The sequence below is a fragment of the Cylas formicarius genome, unplaced genomic scaffold (genome assembly GCF_029955315.1).
Source record: "Cylas formicarius isolate icCylForm1 unplaced genomic scaffold, icCylForm1.1 PGA_scaffold_10__41_contigs__length_53128322, whole genome shotgun sequence".
NCBI classification, from domain to species: domain Eukaryota; kingdom Metazoa; phylum Arthropoda; class Insecta; order Coleoptera; family Brentidae; genus Cylas; species Cylas formicarius.
This window is the reverse complement of record NW_026844214.1, coordinates 16,656,403-16,682,428: the sequence shown is the minus strand read 5'-3', so window position 1 is coordinate 16,682,428 and position 26,026 is coordinate 16,656,403. Positions and strand designations below refer to the sequence as shown.

Sequence of the window (26,026 nt, the reverse complement as noted above, 5' to 3'; positions counted from 1 at the left end):
GTTTCCACGGATCCGAGTCACTTCGGACATTTCCGGTATATTACCGCATGGGTGTGGAAGCAATCGGATGTTTTCGGAGACATTACCGCACAGCATGCATTTTGACATCCTTGTTGTTTTGCAAAAATGTTCCTAAAAAGTAACGGTCGTAGAAAAAGTATAGTACGCAACACGTTTGGTAAACTTTTTAAGTCACTCTTTTATTAAACACTCGCTCCGCTCGTGCCAAATAAACTCGTGACTCAAGTGCAGTTTGCCACACTTATTGCATAATATACTATTGTGTTTGGAGATATTTTCATTACCAGAGGTGTTTCGACTCAACGTTAAAAAAAAAAGAAAGATAAGCCACTGATTTCATTAAAAATAAAAGTATTTTCGCAATTCTTATTCAATTTGCAATAAACTGTATTTTTTTTCCTTTTTTTTCATACAACTAGTCGGTGTAGCATAAAAAGATTCTTTTTTTTTACTTACTACTCTAAAATATGATATTATGCACTGATCTAGCGTGTAAAAAGTGCTACTTTAGGATGTGCTAAGATGTCGCTAGTTTTTCCAGACATTTGTGTTCTTAGTCCAGTGTTTGAGAGCGATCGGATGTTCTCCAGCAGAGTAATGATTTTAAATTATCCGTTCCAATTAATCCGTCAAAGTAATTATGGAAAAAAGTTTTACAGTAAATTAAATATTTTTAATAAATTTTATTAATAAAATTTGGTTCCTGCAAAAGATTTTGTTCATTCGGAATCTATCAATATTTTAAAATTATGCTCGGAAAAAATTATGTAGGGTAGTTCGCTTAAAGTAGACATATTTAAATAAATATGCGGATTCAGTTTTCTGGTATATTTGTGGGACCTCAATAAAATTTAGGCTTTCATTTAACTCATTGCTCAGCTTGCAAGTCATCAGGTGACTGAAGTGTTGACTGTTCCAAAGGTACAACGTACTCTGGGTTATCTTGCTGATAATAGTTGTTACAATGTGAGTTACGATCAGGGTAATATAAGTCACAATAATATTGATCAAATGAATTTGATTGGTCGATTTCTGCGTTGGACAACTCCTCGACTTGCATATTTTGCGACCTTTGAAATGTAATTGGTACAGGATTTTTTTGCAATGTATTAATATTTGGTCTGGAACTGTTTTTTAAACCTGATAAAAATGTTTTTAGAGCAAGGGCGTTATAGAGTTCATGTTTTATTTGTTTTGTTTCATTAGTCGTTTCATGTGTATCAATAACCGAACAAATCGATCATAAAATTAAGTGTGTTTTCCATTGGTTTGCTGGCGCACGATTGTCAAATCTCTATAAAGACATGATTCATCCCATTAGATATTTTCGAAGCAATCAGGTTCCCTAGTACGGTAAAATTTATCAGTAAAAGTTTGACAAATGATTAGGTATCTAGATAAGTCGTTTTGGGTTCTCACTAATATTGTTACTAGGTTGAATTACTGACACTCTAATATTGTTACTAGGCTAAACTGACTCTAAATTTTGTTTTTCAAAAATAGTTTCTAAATTTAATGAAAAATAATTTTTCTGACCCGAGCTGGTCGAAGGTGTATTCTTATAATTTTATAAACGAGCAATTGCAGCTGACAGTACTAGAATGGCTGTGGTGATCATCCCTTCTATAAAAAAAATTCTTGTCCTTGCCAAACTAGACGATTTGGTTCTAGTTGCCGATGATGCCCAAATTTTTTGTTTGTACCCCTCCGTTACTCTATTTTTTGAAAATTATGCTAGGATGGTCATTTGTAAGCAAATATTGTTTATTTTATCCTATAAAACATAGAGTTTTCGCCTTATTTGCATTGTATTTTTTTATTCACATTGATAGTAGTGTTGACATTGTAACCGCAATCAAAGATCTTCTATATATATATATATATATATATATATATATATATATATATATATATATATATATATATATATATATATATATATATATATATATATATATATATATATATATATATATATATATATATATATATATATATATATATATATATATATATATATATATATATATATATATATATATATATATATATATATATATATATATATATTCTCACGTATTGATTCACGGATGGAAAAATGTGATGACACTATATTCCGGGATATCATCCGTTCGCTCGTTGAACTCCGACTGGAATCCTGCATCCTACTGGAATCCTGCAAATCTTGCATCCGACTGGAATCCTGCAGACGTTTCGCCAAAATCTCACTTGGCATCTTCAATGCTCGCGCTCCGAAAACACTTCGAACACTGTGTGTTATTGATCGGTCTATGTAGACGAACACGTCTAAAACTTAAATCTTTGAGATTTGAGATCTTACTTACAAAACATTAAAAACCCATCAGCCGTCTTATTAGTTTAAGAAGTTTAAGGGGCTAAATAGTACTAATACAAGAAAAAAATAGTTGCTACTTTTACCTCCACATTACACAGCATTATTTCAAAAATCTTTTTCATGTAAAGTTTCTAAATTGATCAACAAATTACCAGTAGATTTTTTAAAAGATTTATTCTTATTTAATTATGAAAAGATTAAAAATATTTATTTTTGATAATGAGAATGTCCGTTGTTTTTGATTTTCTTTGTATAAAATATGTTTTGTATAAAAGCGCCCATCCATTTTTTTAAAAATTTATCATAATGAAATTGTTATACTTCTTGCATTTTGGATAATAAAGGCACAATAATTCCATACTTGAATAATATTCAGAACATATCTTTTTGCATATAAAAATTAATTAGTAACGCAGTACGGGTGTTCCGAAACTAATTAATTTGCTTTTAAATTCTACTAAATGATATTTCATTAAAATAAAACCCTTTGGGCGAGGAATATCTTTTGTTCGTTTGAAATTACATTTTACCATTGAAGTCGTTGAACGGGAACCGGTAACTTTTTTACGATTTATTCGATTTCGCAAGAAACGCGAACGTCCGCCACGAGAAATGAAGTTTGTACCTCACTTCCCTTATTATATAGTTCGGGGATTTTATTACAAAGGGTAAAATTCTACGTGCTCTAGTCGAGAGGTTCTTGAATGTGATTTCGAACAGATTCTTCGCGAAATTTGCCGTCTTAAGTTAGGTTGTTATGCGAGCTCTTTTATATTTTGGTAGGCGAACTAGCCGAGAAGGAAAGAAATAACCGAGCAAACTGGATTAAAACCACTCACAGGTGACTCTATTTTTTTATAAACTAGTCTTTGTGCCATATAAATTTCTAAAACAATTTGCCATTTACAAAAGTTACCATGTCATTTTTTAATATTTGACGTAGCTAGTGAATTTCGACAAGGTTTAGAAAAAATTAGTTTGGTATAAAACTCGAATTTGTCGGTATACAATGCAATGCAATCAAGAATGCAACTTTAGGTTTTTCTACTTAGTGGCACCAGAAGCACGTTTGTCAAAATCACGCATAATATTCATTACATTGCCCATTATTAAATCCGTGTTGTTCTGAAATACTTCTTCAAAAACCTCTTGGGTATTCGATCTCTCGAAAACAAATAATGTAATTCTTCTAAATATTTATTAACGTTTCGATCGTAATTTCGATATTTTTCAAAATATTCTTATTTTGTATAAGTGACATATAATAATTGATGACATGAATGTTTTATGCGGATTGGAATGGCATGTAAAGCGGGTACGGATATTTTCTATTAGCAAATATATTGAAAAATATATGAAAAAAGAAGTAAGAAGTAACATATCATTCAATTTTAAACTAACAAAATTAAATTATCCAATATATTTGCTAATAGAAAACATCCGTACTTATTTTTGAAGATGTAATCTACGTTATATACCTTTCCGACATGCCGAGCCCACTTATATAAACAATAGAGCCCGCAATATTGCCACTTATTAGAAACTTAGCCGGAGTTGCGAAGTCGGTTTGTTATATCATTTTTTATTCTAAAAGCGCCAGTTTAAGAGAGTTAAGAAAAGCGTGCCCATGTTGTGATCGAAAACCAAAGTAAATTGATTTGCCGGTGTGTATCGTTCTAATCGTAGGTAAGTAATGTTAAAATGCGTTATGAAATTTATAACACTCCAAATACATGTTCCTTCTCAAACTTTAATTTTGACACTAGCCAACTTCAAAAATAATAATTTTTAATCTCAAAATAGGGAGTTAAAAATTGTGAATTTCATGTTTTTTACAACTTAAATTGTTTTTAACTAAAAAACTGTTAATTTTAGCGGCATGATGCATGGAAACTTTTTTATTTAGAATGTACACAAAAAATAAAAAATAAAAATAGTACGGTAAATCCGTCGTGAAAAAGGCAAAAAAGAATTATAGTCACATCCGGACTAACTGCATCCGACGCGTAAAAATGAATGCACGAAAATGTCCTAGAATGCGTCATCTAGATAGAATGGCTTCATCCTCATCGAATGCACCTAGTCCGGAAGTGACTTGAATGTTTTTTATTTTGACGGATTTACTGGGCTAGTAATGAAAATCCTATTTTTTTTTAATTGGTTTAAACAAACGTTAACCTGACTGTGCCAAAAAATTGAGACGGAAAAATTTTTCCACAGATGCTAAGTTTTCGCCTTCTATTACCCCAATTATTTTGTGTATTTGCAGGAGTATAAAATGGGTACCAGGGAAAAGAAAATATTAACACTAATGACAAGCAAAGAGAAGATTTTATTAGATCTTCCAAAATGAGTCTACCAAAGGAAGCACAAAAAAAGAGCAATTGCAAATTTTACTTGCTTATAAAGAAGGCCAACTTATAAAGAATGTCCGAAAAATATGATTAACTCTATATCTAATCAAACAAATCATGTTTGAACCTTCTATTGGCGAGTATATTTCAGACACAACAGATAAACAGATAGAAGTGGCAGTATTCCCGGTGAAAGTCCAATAATTTTTAATATGTCTTAAGAGAATGCCAACGAAGCCCTCGAAAATTAAAATCTCTGTTAAGTATTTGTATAGAATATTACGTTTCAAATTAAAATAACTTGAATCTAGAAATTCTTGAAACTAGTAAATAATAAAATAATTATTCACCAGTGATTAATAGTTATAATTAATATTTAGTAAATTCATGTACAATAACAAGTATTTATTGTTACTATTATTATTAAACACTCATAATATGTTGAAATGTTCTAAACACAACAAACTTTGTAGTCATATTTTAAGATGTAAATCAAAGATAGGTGTGTCTTCTTAGATATAAAGGCCTTGGAGTCATTAATGAACGTACTAGAAAATACATTTTTGTGTAATAATTTTGTTTCTAAATTCTGTAGGCTATAGATTATCTCGAAAAAATCAGGGGTATAAGGAACTAAGACGTTCAAGAAATTTTATTGTTCCATATGTTAAATTGTTCCAAAAAGAAGATAACACCACGGAGTACAACTAAATTTCGAGGTGTATTTTTGAGAACGGGGAAGTTTTCCACTTTTTGGTTTTTCGGCTACAACTCGAAAAATGACACAACGTCGATTTTGGCAAAAATAATCCCAATAAACTATATCAGAATAAATTAAGAAAATGCAAATTTTCTTTTTAAAATATTTTCACATGTAACTTTTTTATAAGTTGATCTATGTATAAATAATGCTCACAAAAAAGAAAGTTCATAGAACTTATTATAAAATGCTTTACGTTAAAATTGACCAAGATGCTGTATTTCAAATTTAGTAGAGTTTTTAGATTTTTTCTCGTTTTTTGTTTCTTTAGGGCAACTTTAACTTCTTAGTTAATAATACGATTTTATTTAATGCATAATCTCTCTGAAAGCAATTTAATATCAATAATGAATGAAATAGTAAAGTTTGTTCTAAATTAAACCGAATATTTTAAATTGAAAATAAATATTCTTAATTATTTATACAAGATGTTATGTGTTTATACATATAATATCTTGTCTTTCATTTGCTTGGATTTTTTAGAATTTAAAATTCTTTACTAAAATTTCAAATGAATAATTCTATTTGTAGAAACTTATCGCCATTATATCAGAACTTTTATAAAATCCACTCAGAAAAAAGTTACAGTCGAAGATATAAAAAACACACTTTTTTGGCATAATTCTTTGGATTTATTTTATGCAAAATTTCTCCCAATAAGGTGGCGTTTTGTAGAAATGTAGAAAATTTACTTAACCTAAAGTGCATAGTTCTCGAGTTGAAGGCGAGAAACTAAAAAGTGGACGAACTACCACGCCCTGAAAAACGCAGCCCTAAATTTTGTTGCACTCCGCGGTATTACCTTTTTTAAACCAGTTTAACATATGGAACAATAAAATTCATTGCACGTCTCATATAAATTAAATTCCAAATTTTATAGCGGGTACGAAAGGTTTTAATCGACCCACGAATCCGGAGAAAGACCCTTATGAATGTACAATTGAAACCGAAGAATCTGTTATGCCTTCTTACCATTTTCCATCACCAGAACGACAAAGTTCGGGCGAAAGTTATCAATCATCAGGTGAGTCAGATTCTTCAGATGATAGCAATGAAGATGAAAATAATGAAGATGGTAATAATGAAGATGGTAATCAAATAGGCTCGAATGACAGCGAAGTATGCATCGGCTTAGGACATATGCATGGGAAATCCAATAATTCATACATGGGCCGGATATCTGTCATATCTGATACGTGGCGAGCCAATTTCATAAAGATATCGGTGATCTTCCGCGTACCTCGATATTTGCGATTTAAGTGGTTGGTAAAATTAAACCAATTCCATTTAATAATATTTCCCAAATGACACACACCTTTTTGCAATGTTTAGCCAAATTAACTTGTGTGGAACATATTGAAAATCGAGAAAAATTGTAATAATTTTTTTTATTTAACTCGGTGTATTCTTGCCATTTCTTAAAATTCTTATTTAAAAATTTGAATATTTATTGAAAAATACCTCGATTTGAAATAATATATTTTCAACATTTTTAACCAATAAAACTTTCCTTTAAATACTTTGAAGTAGATTGCATCAAAATTTTAAATAAAAATATCAAGAAATGGAAGAAACAAAACGAGTTAAATGTCGGGTAAATTTTGCAAAAATGTGTCATTTGGGATAAATCATCAAATGAAATTGGTTTCATGCGGTTACCACTTTTTCGTTTTCTAAGCGTCTTTTAGGGGGAGTGCCGAACCACAAGCCAGATACGACGCGATAAAATTTCGTGCATAAAAAATCTGCAAGTTTAGATTTTGGGTTTCGCCGTCAAAGGTAGCGGATAGCGCAATTTGGCGAAAGATTAGATTTTTATATAATTTTGATGTTGAGCTATGAGCAAACATTATGGAAATATTTAAATTTGAATTAATCGATGCATGCAATTTTAAAATTGTACTTGGTAGAAATTGTAACTCGTTACTTCAAATATTATTTAGAACAAAAAAGTAAAACTTTAATACCATGTATTTCAAGAACGAAGGGTCTTTCAAACGATTATATAAAATCTGTATCTTAAAATTAACCAAGGAATCATTCATTAAAGTTACGCTACATACCTAATTAATACCTCGTATTTCTGGCTTAATAATGGTAAAATAAATATTTAGGATCGAAACTGTTTTTTTTTTAATATTCTCCAAATCTCCGAAACAAATTTCTAGTTCTCTGATTTGTACGGATAGTCCGCCCATGTATGGGGCGCTAATGTAAGTTTATTAATTTTAATTAATTTTCACTTTCGCTAGAACCTTTTTTTCTTAAAATTGACTGTTCTATCATCTATTAATTTGTTATAATACATCCAGAATACCCTTTATACACAATGTTAGGCTGAAAGCTGTCGAATCTTTTTAATATTTTAATTTTTATTACAGGAATTTCGATTTTTGTGCAGTTCCCCTGAAAATATTAAAACGACTACTGAAAAAAATCTATGTCCATTTTGCTTCGAAGATGCCGGCATTTCTCGCGTCATTTAAAAAGAATACACTCCGACGAAGAACCAGTTAAAAAGACCTTCGAAATGAAAAGTCAAAGAAGGAAAGGAGGCTAACCATAAGAGCTTTACGAAAAAAAAGAAATTTTATATTGAAATCCTAGAAAAACCATAACCCTATAAGGAAATTTGTGGGCTATAACAAGAATGGAGTAGATTACTATCCCTGTCCTGGTTGTTTGGGTTATTACAAAAAGACTTATTTATGGAGACACAAAAAAAAGTGCAGCATCGAGTTCTCAAACTAGAGGTGGTTCAAAAATCCAACATTTTACTGAATCTCAAACATTCTTAACAGCAACTGGTTTACTTGGCAATTACGTAAACAAAAGCCGTTTAAAGTTAGAAATTTTTCCAGTAACGAGGAGAGATGAGATTAGTTTAACAGTAGAAAAGATGCCTTAATGTCTTTACGGTAAATCGTATTTAAATGAACACAAAAGAAAACAAATGAATATTGTTGCATCAAACAGATTACGAGAATGGCTCGACTTAAACTAGCTTTACAAAAGTTTACTTCAATCCAGAATGCTCTTGATTTTTTGAAACCAAATATGTATGAAAATATTGTAGCTGCTTCCAAAATAATTTGCGATTATGACAGTGGAAAGAAAACGTTCAAAGCATCATAGTTGGCTCTAGAGTTAGGAACGAATTTGAAATTCCTTTGCGATGTAAGCAAAAAAGCTGTTGTGACAAGAAATCCTATGTCTGATAAAGAAAGAGAACAAAAATTGAAAGAAATATCTGAAATTCGAGATGTAATAACTAGCCATATCAAGTTTAGCAAATAAGGTGCTTAATAAGGTTAATTTAGGAAAGCCCAAGTTAGTGCCACTGACTGAAGATATTAAATGCTTCAATAATTATATTATTACGAGAGCATCAGAAGCATATCAACACTTGCAAGAAAATAAGGACACACTTCTTAATTATAAAATTGTTGCTGAGTGTACGCTTTGCCTTGTTTTGGTTTTTGATAAGAAACGGCGAAATCCAATTTTTGGAAATCGATTCTTATAAAAGAGATTACTCCTCTTTAAGTCACGGGGAATTTTTAATCGCTCTTACAGAGTTTGAAAATATTATGAGCAAATATTTTGAAAGAGTAGTGGTCTTTGGCAAAGGAAGTAAACCAGTCCCAATACTTTTTACAAAACAAATGCAAATATATATCGACTTGTTATTAAAATTACGAGATAATATTGATATTGTTCCTAAGAAAAATAAGCACATGCTTGCAAACTCTAGTTCATCAGACAGATGTATGTGTGGATCCAATTTAGTTAGAAAATTTGCAAAAACATGTGTTGCTAAAAAACCTGAGCTACTAACGTCAACTAAATTTAGAAAACAGATAGCCACAATTTTGCAGTTAATGAACTTTAAAGACGATGAAATGGAACAAATTGCTCGTTTTATGGAACACACGGATAAGACACACAGAGAGATTTACAGGTACAAGTTAGTTTTTTGATTTTTTGTTTTGTTTTTTTCCTTTTTTTGCAGTGAGAATTAAAACTTTAGTATATAACCCGTACAAATCGATTGATTTTTAATATTTTGTACAACTTAACTTTCTAGGTTAGAATGACTTACATGTTTATTATTTTATTTTGAACAAGTTTGTTTGATTAATTTTAAATTTTGCAGTGAAAGTTTATGTTCTAGACCATGCAGAATATTTCATGTAAAATAATTTTCTTTCCCAAAACTAAAAATAAGGTTTTTTTTTAGTAAAATGTAAAACAACAAACAAATTAAATCTAAACATTGCCGTTTTTAAGATATTTTATAATTATTGCCAAAAATTTTGTTCTCTCTAGAAAAAGGTATTAATACAGGACCATGAAAAAAAGTCAACGAATCCTTCTGTGCTTCCTTTTCTTTAAATATTTGCTGTAAAAAACATTAAACACTTTCGTTGCAATCATAATTTAAAAGGACAATTAAGGAAATAGATCACTCTTTCATTGAATTTCAATTTTATTTTTATATTCTTAACTATATGATAATGCTTTCTTTTTTTGCGGAAAAACGAATATTAAATATTGTTCCATTCTCGATTGATCGATTTCCGGGAAATGTTTCCTTTAATGCGTTGTAACTTAAACAGGGCCTAACAGTCATTGATTGAGAATAGAAAATTCAAAATTTAAAAATAAAAATAAAAGCTAAATAATAAACTAATAGTCTGTGTGCGTTTAACTCAAACCCGCAGCAATATTGTTTTTACTGCCATTTTTTGATAGACGAAACAGCAAAGACAGACAAAGTTTCTGGTGGAGCAGCCGTTATATAATTTAGCCATATTGTAAGTAAATTCTCATTCATAAAGTGCGGTTCTTCTGTATTGGAATACGCGACGCTAATTGACAGATCGTTTTTAAATCGAATCGCTTGTTTTCAGGTACGTTTATTTCCTTTTTGACGTCACTCATCCCATTTATGAATTTTTTGGGCTTAAAGCAAATTCAGCGTAAAATTTTCTGCTCACTGGTATCGCAACAAATCATTTTATGAACGGTTATACAAAGGAAGCGACAGTCATCGCTAAGGAATATTTTTTCTTCAACTCGAAATAAATTTGCCTGTGCCTTTCTCCATCCAACCCGTACTTGTCCCGTATCTCATCCGGTGATTAATGGGGTGTAATTCTTGAGAGATACACGCGAAAAGAAAATCATTTCACACTTGATACGTGGCATAAATATACAAATAGGAGACGAAAAACATTTTAAAACGGTCCGTTTGGGGTCGCTATAAATCACCCTTATCTCATGTTATCGGGGTCTTTGTAGGTGCTTGATATGTCGACTCTATATTTTAAGTCCGCGGCTTTTCCTTGGTCCTTTCTAAGTTCTAGCACCGGAAAATATTTGGCGAATGTTGAAATTGTAATTTTGAAACGCCGATTTAAGAGGATTTTTAGAAAAGGCGATTCAAAGGCTGTTTGACAAATTACGCACCTCGTCTAATCGTGAATACTAACGGGGTTCATGCATGTTTTGCTGCTGTAGTTTAGATAGATAGATTTATTCAGTTTGAAAGGAACAACTCATAAAAAAAGAACCAGGAAAGGTAAAAATACAAATTTCTAACGGAACGAAAATAATGACGATAATAACAGCTCCCCAAACGACGCTAACCCAAATATATTTTACTTCAACTTCAACTTTTCGATAAGTAAAAAAAGCATACATTAAATCTCTATTTAACATTCGTTTTAATGAAATAAGCCAGGCTCATATTAAAAAATGTGTGAATTCTATAAAAACTTATGTATATATATATATATATATATATATATATATATATATATATATATATATATATATATATATATATATATATATATATATATATATATATATATATATATATATATATATATATATATATATATATATATATATATATATATATACACTGTGTTCGAAGTGTTTTCGGAGCGCGAGCATTGAAGATGCCAAGTGAGATTTTGGCGAAACGTCTGCAGTCGGAGTTCAACAAGCGAACGGATGATATCCCGAAATATAGTGTCATCACATTTTTCCATCCGTGAATACGTTAATATATATATATATATATATATATATATATATATATATATATATATATATATATATATATATATATATATATATATATATATATATATATATATATATATATATTCTCACGTATTGATTCACGGATGGAAAAATGTGATGACACTATATTCCGGGATATCATCCGTTCGCTCGTTGAACTCCGACTGGAATCCTGCATCCGACTGGAATCCTGCAAATCTTGCATCCGACTGGAATCCTGCAGACGTGTTCGAAGTGTTTTCGGAGCGCGAGCATTGAAGATGCCAAGTGAGATTTTGGCGAAACGTCTGCAGGATTCCAGTCGGATGCAAGATTTGCAGGATTCCAGTCGGATGCAGGATTCCAGTCGGAGTTCAACGAGCGAACGGATGATATCCCGGAATATAGTGTCATCATATATATATATATATATATATATATATATATATATATATATATATATATATATATATATATATATATATATATATATATATATATATATATACCCTGCGCCGGAGATGGTAACGGTGCTGCTTGTGCGTGGGGGGACTCCGCCCTCCGAATTGTCGCGTTGTTAATTTCGCCCGATGCAGAGCGTCGTTTCTCGTATTCAGGTGTCCGGACTTTTCTATTTCCATGGCCTCTCGTATTATCCTAGTCCTAAAATCAGGAATATTAGCTATTTGTTTGCAAGTACCGAAATCAATTTTATGGCCTGTCTGATGGTGGTGCTGAAACAAAGCAGATGTTGTTTGTTTGTTTCTTATGGCTAAACGATGTTCCTCGAGCCTGGCTGAAATCCTTCTGTTGGTCTGTCCCACATATGTCAGGCTGCACGATCCACATGCTACACTGTATACTCCTTGGTTTTTCAGAGTAATTTTTTTGTTTTGGGTTTCTTAGTATTGCTCCGATGGTATGGTCAGGTTTGTATGCCGTTGATATGTCGTGTTTCCGTAATATTGGGCCGATTTTGTCAGTAACCCCCTTGATGTATGGCAGGTCAGCGATCGATCTTCGTTGGGTCTCGTCCTGCACTCTCTGCTGCGGCTGCTATTGTTTACTGATTGCCTTGCTGATGGTGCGCCTTTGGTATCCGTTTTGTCGAAGACAGGTACTAATTTTCTTCAGTTCTTTATGTCTGTTTCTCTCGTTTGTGAGCCTGAAGGACCGAGCAATTAATGTATTTGCCACTGCCTGTATCTGTGATGGGTTCAGATATCTATTAGTGTGTGTTGGTTTTCTATAGACAGTGTGTTCCAAGTGTCCATCTTCGGTCCTTGTGATGTGCACATCTAAAAAGGGCAGACTGTTATCCTCTTCAAGTTCTATTGTAAATTAAATTCTTGGGTGAATGGAATTCAGATGATCTAGGAATTTCAAAAGCTCCTCCTTGCCAAAAGGCCATACAATTGATCGAAATAAATTACCTTGTGTTATTTTGCTAGATTACAGCAGAAATTTTCATGCTGTTGATACTGAAATTCTTTGTCGACAGTTCTTTTTTTTGGTTTTCAAGATAGGTCAGCTCTTAATTTAAACAGGTTTTTTACAACAATACTAAATCTAGCACCCTTTCTGTGCCACAGGGTGTACTACATGCTCAATTTTAATGCTTAAAGTAAGCTAGAGCTTCTTTAATTTCTATTCATTAGGAGACGCCACTTTTAACAAATGTAAAGAAATGTTTATTTCTCTTTTTGCTATAATTGATTTGTCTGATATCTTATAAAAACGGTCTTATTTGTCTTGCCTAGTTGCTGCCTAACTTAACTGAAACTGTTAAGTTAAGCTCTGAAGAAGCCAGATTGGCGAAACGTCATCAAGTTCGATTTATCAACAACCGACGCAGATAGATCTGACGCATTAGTTGTCACTTTACTCCCAAGTCGACCTACATAGCTCGCGTCACTCTGAGTTGCAACGCCTCTTTTTGCTGTTTAAGGTTTCTTAAATCCCATTTCTCGAGCGTGGGTGTCTTTAAAAGTCAGCAGAAAAGCTTCTGCTATATTTTTAAAAATTTGGTAACTAAGAATTTTGTTGACATATTTCCCAACACGTCCCGTAAACAAACAACTTAAGGATCATGTAATAATATTCATCTTTTGTGTTTTTTGTTATGGTATTTTTAGCTGGCAATTCTAAATCGAATAACAGGAAGCGAAGGTGACACGCTCCCGCATAAAGAACTTTTCGGTATAGGTGACGCGTTTCACAATTTCGTTTTCGCAAAACTTTTCGGTCTCAATAATTTAAGGTAATAGGAGCCTTTTTTTCTTTCAATTGGGAATTTACGAGGCCGTGTTGGGAGGCCGGTGGTCATCGTATAATAGGAATGCCGAGTTTCTCCGGTTTTCGGCAAATATAATTTTTCTTCTTTTCCTTTTCCATCTGAAAAAAATTGAAAACATTCCGTCGGAAACTTTTACACCCGAATATCGCTCGCTTGTAAACGTCAGTTATCTACGCAGAAACCCCTTAAGTTAGTTAAAAATATGATACTTCCGATCTACGTCAAGTTGGGTATGGAGTATCAATGAAAACGTGTAAACGCCTGCCAAAGTTTGACATGTTTGTTGTTTCATAGCTGGTGAAAAAGTTCGCAAATTATAACATATTTTGTAATGAACTTCAAGCAGTTAAGTCAATAATACTTTTAAACCCATTCATTTTCTTTCGTTTATTTAGTCGTGCCAGAATATATGCGACGATTACATATTGCAATATACATATATTTTGATATCTAGTTTTTTTCTTCGATCTTGACAAGTTAAAGTTATACACTCATTATTTCGTATAACTTTTGATTTGATTTATTTTTGCTAGGTGAGTAAGTCTGTATGCTCCTGTGAAGTTATCAAATTTTCATCAACAATTTTAAACAATAGTGTAGTTACGAACCTCTTAAAATAACCTAAAATGGCCGAAGAAAAGTTTTGCCTCGAGGCTCTAAACCTCTTGGAAACATCTCCGAATACGTAAAGTGTGTTAAAGTCGTTATAATTCTCATATTGTCAATATCGATCTCTTGTTTCGTAGATTTTTACGAAGTTTTTGATTATTTATTCACAAGGATTCTTCACATTTCCCTCCCTAAAAATGTATTTTAAGCAAATTTTTGTAAATACATTTTTGCAGGTTATTTAGTTTTTTTTTATTTATTTATGAACCTGTACATTACATATGTAATATTCATGCAGTTTTAGACTTTGTAGGATCCGCAAAACTTTGAATAGACTAGGAATAGCATTTTTGCTAAAGTTAATCATAAATAAATTTTTCGTATGGTGCCGGTATTCGTTGTAGAAAACAAAATTTATTTTTTAAACACTATATTCAAAATTGTTGATGGTTTGATAAATTCATTAATATTACAATTTGAATAATAAATTTTGTTTTGATTTCGTGGAAACGATGCCACATTAAAGCCTAGGATTCCAATTTCGCTAGAATAACTACAATTTTAGCAACTAAGCATTTATAAGTTGCTATTATTTGTTTTTAAGAGGTTTCTGGTTCACATACGGCAATCGCTTATAACGGTTTAAGATTTCTTATAGAATAACAGATCAAGGGTTAGTACTGATGTTTTTCTACTCCTGGAGTGTGCAAGGTGTAAAACACCACATTCATTAATCATTGTCTTTAGTCACGGGTTGGGAGCGATCGGATGTTTACGATAGATTTTAAAATACTGATAGTAATTTGACATGTGTCAGTTCTGATGTTTCTGTATGTGTTCTCTCTTAGATAATAGGGTGGGCGAGCTGATATTTTCGTCTAATTGTCAGCGGCCATGTTGGCTGTTAACTTCTAGGTCTCATTTGTTATCTTATCGCAAATTTCTGCAGACACTACAAAAATTGGTTGATTCTATGCATAGAAGATGCCAGATCGTCTTAGATGTTACAAAATACTGAAAATAATAAATAATATTTTTGTAAATTAGTTTTCCATTTGTAAAATGACCAAACATCATTTTAAAAAACATAAAAATTATCTAAACATGCCATAATACCATAATTTGCAGAGAAATACTTTTTATCACTGGACTTATTAGCTAAATGTGTTTGTTCTGTGTTCATCACGCCACTTAGTGGTGTAATGATCTACTTGTGTTGCTTCGTAGCAGTCGTAGAAAAAATATTGTACATAATAAATTTCTAAAGTTATTAAATTCTCTTGCCTAAATAAACTCGTGAATAAAGTGTCGCGTCGAAAACTTGTTACTGTGCAACGACCGCTATGGAAAGTGTCTAAGAGCGCTTACCTATATTGACGTAAAAAAACTTCGCACGAACATCACATTTTGATTGTTATTTTCTACAGTCATGGAACAAGTAAGATTACCAGTCCTGCTGCATACTATACTAGTTCTACGACCGTTAGCAATTGGGTACAGCCGTGTAAAATATCTCCTAAAACATCCGATTGCTTCCAAACCCGTGAGGTAAAATCCTGGAACTGTCCGAATTGGCTCAGATCCGTGGGAAACGAAATGAGTTGGTAAAGTGACTCTTTCCGCACCCTAGATCGGTGTGTAATTAGGTATTTTACAGACGGGGGTAAAAAACGTTTTTACACAGAAAAATCTTCCACATTTGTCCAATATTCTACAAAACGTCCCACAAAATGCTCTTTTAATAACTAGTGACGAAGCTTATTTCCATTTGTCTGGATGTGTGTGAACAAGCAGAATTCTCGCTACTGGGCACCAGAGAATCCTAGAGTGCTATATGAAAGCGCACTTTACAGCCCACTTGCTCTTTGGGGTGCTGTCGGATCTTTTATTGTTTGAGATAACTATTTTTTTTTTAAGAGAGAGGCTTGACGGTTACCGTAAATGCCGATCGATATGTCGACATGCTAACTGATGTTTTAGAAACCAAAACTTGGATAACTTGACCCGGTTGTGTGATTCCAACAGAGCTATGACTCGTGGATCTTTCAAGGGAATGGTTTCCAAGTAATCTGGGTATATGCAGATGTTGAGTGGTCTGCGCATTCACCTGATGTTGCTTCATGCGCGTTCTTCCTTTTAGCCTACCTGAAAGCGAGGGTTTTTCAATATCAGTCCCAAACGATTGACGAATTGAAAGCAATAATACTCGCAGAAATTACAGGTATCTCCTTAAATTACTGCTCGAATGACGAAAAATTTCAGAAATCGGCTTTGACTATGAATTGAAAATAATGGCCACCACTTCGACCCGTAGTAGTTTTTTAAACCTAATAAAAACAAACAGCATAAGCGTACATTTTCGGTTAATAAAATGGCGTTTGTATTGAATATTAAATTGTGAGAGATCATTTCACTATTTGACGCAAAATTAATATCCATTTGACTCATTTAACATATCCCACTGCTTTCCATCCCAATCACAATCCATAAATTATGCGGCAATACAGAAGACACGCCTATCGATTACTCAAATATCGACATAAGTACAAACAGCAAAGTTTAAAGTTTATATCATTTGTTATTAAGTACTAGAACCTATTTCCATAACGATTTTTTGTTTCACCTTGATGGGAGTAAGTCATTTTGCTTCAGTTTTTTAGCGTTCCTAGGTTCACTTAAAAACAAATTTATTTAGAAACAGTTTATTAACAAACATGAAAAATCCTAAACAACTATCAACAAAGTATGTACAACAATAATAACACAGACGCAAGGCAAAACTACATCCAGGGAAATGGGGCGAAAAGAAATTATAAAGCTAAGTAATTAAATTATTTACATTAAATCTGCAGTCAAAAAAAAGATGAAACATGATACACGACACGATGAATAATGACGAATGAGCGCATGTAGCACTCCTTAGTGGCCTTTGTGATAGATATGTTTGTAGACGGGGACGTGGACTGGATACGGCTTCTTAATGTATTCTACGTGATGCTTTTCAACTTCAATTTTGACCGGTTTGGGTATATAAACCGGCACAAGTTTCTCAACGGTTATCGGTACCCGTTTCTCGATTTCGTGAGGAACTAACTTATAAATGGGTACGGCAATAGGTTGGGGAACTGGTACTTGAACTCCGTACGGTTGCGGGACATTGACTTTAATAACTTGGGGATGTGGCACTCCAACGGGATGGGGTACCGGTACATTAATTTTCTTCAAAATGTGAACCGGATAGTGTTCCTCTTTCACTACTTCCTTGGTAGGAATGTGATGGTGTTCTACGTGAACTTGTGGTTCCTGGTGATCAAAACCTTCGTGTCCGCCATCGGTATGGAGGGGTTGCCATCCACCGTTTCCTAATCCACTGTCACCGCCTGCTGATTCCAAGCCATGTCCACCGCCATAGTCTAGAAATTAAGTGTAATAAGTTTGATTTCAAAGCGCTCTGCCAACTTAACTAATTCAAAGTGCAAAAATAACAAATTGAAATATCCAAAATGTAGCGAGAAATACATTTCTTGAAGCACATTGGGTAGAATAATTTTGACTTACAGGCGTGAATTATTATTGTATTTATTACCCAAATCTGAGCAAATCTGCGCGCACGATAATTTATACGATACGTATTGAATAAGAGCGTTAAACAACCAATTTCTCCAAAAAAATCTCAATGCTTGTAAAATTGTGATTTTAAGGAAATGGCCTTCACGGTTTTCGTCGAACTTTCCTCTTTAAAAACTTATTCGAGAAATTTCAATTATAGAAAATTACTAAATTCATTAATTTTCAGTAGGGCGAGAGAGCGAAGCGACGGGAAAATGTTTTCAGAAAATGTTACTCGGCAAATAATTATATTTAATCTCCCTCTTTCGAAAAGTATATATCGTTTTAGTCGTCGTCGGGGAAATGCTTAGAAACGGATAAAAGAGTTAAACAACACGAGGGACAGGTTTTAATCATTCGCATGGAAAATGATTGAAGTTGACAATTGCAATTGATGCACACAAAACGACACAAATTGAATTAATGTTGTGTTAAAAAAATCGTCGACAATCCATACAAACATTCACTTGCTTCTAGTTTCCAGAAAAAAAAATTTTTTGGTCTATACCAAGTTAGTTATTCCCGGATCAGCTCTATAGTGCGCAATAAATGCTCGACGAGTGGGTAATTAGTACTAGCAAGTCTCGTCCAGAATTTTCGCGTTTATTCCCCTTGAATTTAAATTAAATTGTAAACAAAAATAAGGAAGCGCATTTCAAAACTTAGCAATTACTTCGAAATAGACTTCCTCTTCCGGCTGCATTAAATAAACATTTGACTAGTTAGCTAATCTTAAGCAAACGGCACAAGGCACTACAAGAAAATAAATAGAAGTAGAAACTTAACGTGGTTTATGCACGTTATGTTCCTAAGTTAAGGACGGCATGATGTTTACAAGGTGCGTGTTATATTTCTATCTATCTTAATTAAGTTATTTATTTCATTAAATGTGCCAGTCCTGCTGATCTGCTTTTTTACAACATTGTGGAAATTATGAAATAATTGTTCGAATAGTCATACCTCCTCCTCCTTCATAGGCTTCAGCTTCGGCGTAACCACCGCCTCCCTCATGTCCAGACAGATCGTTGCCACCATGGTCTTCAAGGAGTCCTCCATGGGCGCTATGCAGTGCTAGGACTAGGACAACGGTTGAATACTGCAAAATGTATATTAAATTAAGGCATACAATTTTTAAGTTTGTATTATTGAGGGAATACCAAAGCATTACACATTATCAACATAAAATATTAAGTTTAGTTCACTCTAAATAAATTTCAAAATTTCCAATAAGTTATTATTAACTTATATTTCGTGTGCCAAAATTAAAATTTGGGTCAGTTTGAAAGTTTATTTCCTCGTGAAGTGTTGAATGGATTTGGACACATTCTCTTAACTGTATCTTAAATCTCCAGAAACGATGATACAAAAAATATTTTTATTTAAATTTGAGGCATATACAGAGCGTTTAAAAAAAACAGTTTTATATTCAATGTTTGTGGAAATTCCCATCGAAACTTTTAGGTATTCGTCTAAATCAATGGCCCCATCTTTTTCAGCATTCTGTTTTTTATTAATATCACTTCTTAAATAAAATACGAAATTTAATATCAAACGAAGTTTGCCAGACATTGACAAAATAGAATATTTATGGGATGACATTAGTAGGTGGACCAACATTAATCATGCACAAATTAATCGTCTGGTTCAAAGTACGAGTCGACATCAATCAGGTCACTTAAATAAAATAGTTTTTCATAACAATATTTCTGAAGGTCTAAGCTACAATTAAAAAAAAACCTTTGAAGTTAAAGAAAAACTTTTAGTCGTTCTTTAATTTTGTCATTTCTATAGCAAAATATGACTTAAATATAACCTAGCCAAAAATGTCTCTCTTAAATCGACTAGAAGCATGACCAAACTCATTTAATCAGATTGAAAATAGTTGCAGATAAATTCTGTATATAGCAAAAATTATAAATAATTAAATCGGTAACAAGTACGGGAGAGAAAGTAGTTATAATCTGGAATCTCTCAAAGTAGCCGCTCGCCTTGACGCCTTTCCAAACATAAATAATTATTATTTTAATTTCTCGGTTATTATAATACTTTTACCGAACTACTTTTTTATTTTTTCAATAAATTACGTAATTCCTTTAAAACAAAAATACTACGTTCCATTTATCGATTCCTATCTATGAAAGTACCATACGCGAACGGTGCAAGGTTTTTTTGCTCACAAGAAGGGAGAGAGAAAGTTATATTATTATAAATTAATTTCTATTCCTTATGCGCCGGAAACAAAATTTCACGCTATCGTTTCTGTAGTTCATGATAAGTTCAGTCCAGTGAGATTCCGTCAGAATTCGTCAAAATCTTGCAATAACTATGACGTTTATCAGGACGATTTTTATATTTGAAGTTTAGTTACCTTATTACTCTTGCATGTTGTATGTATATTTTAAAAAATGTAATGTAAAATCATTATTTCAATACTGTAATTTTTCAAAAATAGAAATATAGATGAAAGTAACACCAAGACTTTATAATATACTTTTTTTTAAGAATTTTACAAATAAATGTTGTTTATAGAAGGAAAATAAATATATGAATCATATGTATTAACCAGATGATTCTGTTTTTCGATTCAGTTAGTAACAATAACTTTGATTTTTTAAAAATGTAGTAGAGGTCAAGATTTCGATAACTCAAAAATGTATTCCTTTTGAAGAAAATAATTTGAAAAGTACAAAATTATTATTCCGTTGTAGTTTCAAATCCAAATCATCGTTAAAAATTTTATACTTATTTTCCACCACTACCTAAGCAAGCATTTGCCATTCAAAAAGGAATGCTTTTATTAAATCGACTTAATAACCAATACGTACATTTCCATCCTTTTATATTAAATATTACTGAAAATATTCTCAAATGTTTTTTATAAAGATTGTCTGACAACAAAAATTGAAAGAAACGCTTATTTAGAATAAAATCGTTCTGTACTTATTGTTTTATTTACTTTTCATAACATAATTTCCTAGCTCTTTCAAAACCATTGCCAAATACAAAGTTCATTCATTCTGTTTCTCAGTCGGATAAAAATATGTCTCGCACAATATGGTCGTAACTATTAGCAAATGGCACATTAATCAATCGCTAAGTAATAATATGGCGAAACATTCGTGGAGAAAGTGAAAAACACTCGAACGAAGGAGAAAGGAATCGGGTACAAAAAAGCACTCAATGAGTGAGTCAGATCAGAACGAGAACAAGTTCATTAACTCGATCAACAGACCGTTAGGGGTCAATATTCTTTGGGACCAAAATTGTTTTTCGGGCTGTATACGTGATAGGAAATTAAGACCTAGGGTTAATAAATTATATCTGTTATGGATGGTTTTGTAAGAAATGGGCGTTCCACAGCAAATTACGGGGCATCGTAACGAAACTAATAAATGTTTGTTCTGTATACAGAGAAACAACCAATAGAGTCCAAAAATACACAAATTTGCAAGCAACTTAATAATATAGTATATTATGCAACAGGTTTTATGAACGCTATTTTAATCAGGAATTTGATTTGGCACTAACACATCGCAGGGGAGCGAGGTACCGAAGAAGTTTATTATCGTGTTGAATACTACTCTTTTTGTACGACTATTAGTTTTTGAATACATTTCATAAGTGTGACTGACATACGTCAGAATACTATGACTTCTTGACTAAAGTACCGGAAATATCCGAAATGGCTCGAGCAATCAACGTAACGTCTCAAATTAATACTTTCTGCATAATTGGGTAAGTTTTAGTTAGGAGTACAAAAAGTTACTAAAAGTAATCGTGAAATACCATAGAAGGCGCAGTCCACCCAGAATAGGGGAATAACCAAAGAAGTTCCATATTATCCACTTATTATACGTATTATAAAAAATTTTGGAACTTCAGCTTGGGTCGCCTAAAAAGAGTTTCCAAAACACTGCGTGCTCTGACTGTTAAAAATGTAGCTATTTGACATTGCAAGCGGTACAAGTGTTTTCACAATATTTTGGACACTAAATCAATTCGAAGATAATGAACAGGAACAGAAAACTCATAATTAAAATTTGTTTTCTTGCTTTGCTGGTATCCTCCATCTTAGTCGCATTACAGTTAAGAATCAATCAATAGATCAATCGACAAATTAATTACATACATGGTTAACAAACGCTTTAGTATGCTGTTGGTTTGTTATTTATTTGCCCATTTAAATTGAACTCTTCAAATTTCAAACCAACGTGTCAATTAATCAAATTGAGATTTGGGATCCGTAAATGAAATTACCCTCCACTGGCAACAGTTTGAATGACTTGTTAAAACGTCCTATAACCTATTAATCCTTAAGATGGTAGTCTGTTATGTGTGTGAATGTGTAAGTATATCCGTAGGCACTATTTGTATTGGGTTCTGGTATAGTCACTCCAGAATTATAAGAGAGTCACTAAAATGGACTAGGAGAGCCCGGACATTAGCAATTAATATTGTAAAATTTTTATGTTCGCTAAATGTTATGTATTAGCTTATTAATTATTAATAAATGTGCATTTAAGTGGATAGAAATCTATATTAAAATTGATATTTTCTGACTAAAGTCTAGCTGAAGCTGAAAAGTGTATTATTTTTGTTGATTAATGACTGCATATTTTCTAGCCCGGTATATAATTTATAATGAAGAAATCATATTTTGTGTTAGTGAGCTGCACGAAAGAAAACTTTTTTCCTATAGGTTTTCATGTTTTTCCTAAAGTTCCGTGACAATGTTTATGTTGGACGTGAGCAATTTATTAAATAAGGTTCCGACAAGAAGTATTTTGATGTTAATTTGGGTTGTTAACGGTTCGAAGTTTTCATGGAGCACGCAATAAAATGCGAATTTATATTTATTTTTCATGGAAATTATTTATTATGTGATCCTTATAAAAAGCAGCGTTTAGTTTTTGTATTGAACTTTGCAGAAAGTGTCCAAATTCTGGATCCTTGCCAATATGAAAATTTGTTGTGGCTGCTTTGTTTTCTGTGAAATTTATTAGCAGGCTGTTTGGGAGTCACTGGCGCTCATTTTGGACTAAATATATACTAAAAATTCAACCGCATTCCATTAATAGCTTTGAAAGTTACCAAAGCGGCAATATCAAAAATATTTTGGTAATTATTTTAGAAAATTTTCTTAATTTAAGTAAATGATATCAAAATAATTGCCCAATTTATTTATACGGGATAACATACTTTCTTGTTTGCTGTAATAATCAAACACCAGGTTCTACTTCCTGGGTTATACCCAATATCGTATATCTGATATCGTGTCCACTGCTCATTCAGGATAATGACCTCAACCCACAATAATTCTATAACAGCCCTGAATGGGATCGATTCAAAATTTATTTTAGCAATCGAATCGATTTACGGTGAAATCTAAAAAGAATTTATCCCAAAATCGCAGCAAAATATCCGTACCAAAAAATATTCCACTTCCGCATTTCCTAGACGTGATGTTAACGAGTTAATAGTAACAAGTATATATATGTTAGTTGAAAATTACTTGTTGCAGTTAATAATTCTAAGTTAAATATTAAATTATGATTTGGAGGTATCTGAAAATCTTCAGACCCAAACAACTCGAAATAAGACCAACCACAAATACCACCTGAGAAGAAAATTAAAACTTCTTGTCGTTCCCACTCGCTAGCTCTTTTTTCTGTATTAAAATTTTTGTGATGACTTTTTTCTTTGATACTTATTCAGTTACATTTCCCCCAAAATTTTCACTTCACCGCATGCTTAGTTAACGGCCGATCCCCAATCCAAAAGCGCACACAAAAAACCATTACACTAAATTACTAACACTTACAGCGAACATTTTCATATTGTTGCTTATTGAAACTGCGACACGGTAATGTTAAGATGAACGTATACCTTCAGCTTCTTATATGGCTGGAACTGGTAAGGCGTGAACCATACACGAGAGTGAAAGGCTTTCTCTCTACTTCTCTCTTTCATTCCACGGGATATTAGACAAATCTTATGCATCATCTGACACGTTCTAATCTTATGCGTATTAAAAAAAATGGAGCGGCATTTTGTTGTCGGGCGTATCATGTCCAAAAGAAAATTTGGAAAAAAACGGATGGAAATCCATTAGGTAAATTGGTTATTAGTCACCAACTGCAGCAATATCCACATTACTGTAATGTTGATAGACTGAAAATCATGAACTGAATTATAGCAATCCTCACCTTAGAAAAATTTTTACTGAATTTTTGGTTTTGTATATCTTCTCTGTCGAAAATTCAAGTTCAGAATTTAAGTATTGCGAAATATCGGTGGTCGTTTAATTTTTGATTTAAGTGTGACCACGTTTATTACAAATTCTAGTAAATAAAATGGTTTCACTTAAAATATAGTGCAACTAAAAATGAGGACACTATTTTTTCTGTAATTCATTATTTAAAGAAAATATTTTGCTGTTTGCAGATTGTATGAAAACAAACAGAAAAATTCAGAATGAAAATTATATAATATATTGCAGTAAAATGTTAATGGTTCAAAAGGGTAACCCTATATAATTTATATATTTAGAAAAAACTTTTCCATAAATATTAATTGAATGAAGTTTTTATTAAATCAGGCGTTAATAAACACTTGTTTCAAATAGTAAGACTGGCGTACAGAAATCTTAGATTCTTAATTAGGAATGCAAAAAAAATAAAATCTACTTCAGTTTAAGCTTGATTATGGTAGTATCTTTTTTTTTCATACATTTGACATTTGACAAACTTTTTAAGTCACTCATTTATTATAAACTCGCTATTTACCACACTTGTTGCATTATGTACTATTGTATTACTATAGTACATTACGCAAGTGTGTATTACTATAGTATATTACGCAAAACGTGTAGTAAAAGACATTTGAGTCACAAGTTTATTTGGCACGAGCAGAGCACAGCGTCAGAATTTACGAACGTCAAAATTAAAGCAGTGAGAAATATCTCCGAAAACATCCGATTGTTCCCAAACGCGTGTGGTAATGGCTCGAACCTGTAGGGAACGAAACTGATGTCTTAAAATGGCACTTTTCGCACGCTAGATCTGTGTGTAATTGGGTATTCTAGCGAAGGGAGTAGAAAAATGCATTGTTTGCGCAATTCATACAAAATTTAATCCAGAATGTGACCAATCCTATTGATTAATTTTGATTTGCCTTTTTAATTTTACAGAAATGTACATTTCATAAGATTTCACATTTTATAACTATAATTTTTCGATAGCTCGACACTATTTAATAAACATCAACAAACAAATAAATTTAGAAGTATCTACGAGACGGCAACTGCGAAGGAGTGCTGTTTTATAAAGAGAATGTTAATTTTTCGCTCTAAAGGCAATCTCAAAAACCGATAATCGCTAGTTTCCCGCAGTTAGCACTTCCCGCTAAGTTCAATGCAGCTTCAAAAAGAATTTAAGCCCCTTGCTTTTAAATCTTCAAACGTAATTAATGAACTCCAGCTCACTTAAGCATAATTTTTTAATAAGATCAGTTATAGAGAACAAAAATTTTAAACGAGAGAGAGTAATATGTCTAACATGAAAGGAAGAATGATAAAGCATCGCTTCCGCCAAATGTCGCGCTATGATAAAAAACTATTCTCCCTTCTAATTTTTGATTGCCTTATTTGGGGTGGGCATCGTTTAAAAAAACGGGCCAGTCGTTGACTCACTATTCTATTTTCTATTTTTGTTACCGATTAAATAAGAATGTAAAAGTAATATTTTTTTTGTAGTGCGAAACTTGTCGGGAAAAGCTTCAACGGAGTGAGTGAGCATAACACGCCCGCCTGCTTAAATTTGTATTCTAAATTTTTGGCTCAGAAAATTGGAAACAATAAGCAATTACTAAAAAAATTATTGAAACAATAAAAACAACGTGGTCATACTGGCTTTATTTATTTCTTTTATAGTCATAGTATCGAAATA

General features: G+C 32.4%; 2 protein-coding genes across 3 annotated transcripts in view; one reads left to right on the top strand and one right to left on the bottom strand.

The window, feature by feature from the left end:
* The window catches only part of LOC132699862 (nephrin-like), a 508,010-nt gene that overhangs the window by 306,773 nt on the left and 175,211 nt on the right, over positions 1 to 26,026 (top strand). The window lies entirely within an intron of this gene.
* LOC132699875 (uncharacterized) lies at positions 17,228 to 23,948 on the bottom strand. Its single transcript, XM_060666832.1, has 3 exons — positions 23,902 to 23,948; positions 19,041 to 19,176; positions 17,228 to 17,884 (listed from the first exon to the last, which is right to left on the bottom strand). Exons 1-3 carry the CDS (start codon positions 23,914 to 23,916, stop codon positions 17,391 to 17,393), a joined length of 645 nt encoding a protein of 214 aa, XP_060522815.1. The 5' UTR covers positions 23,917 to 23,948; the 3' UTR covers positions 17,228 to 17,390.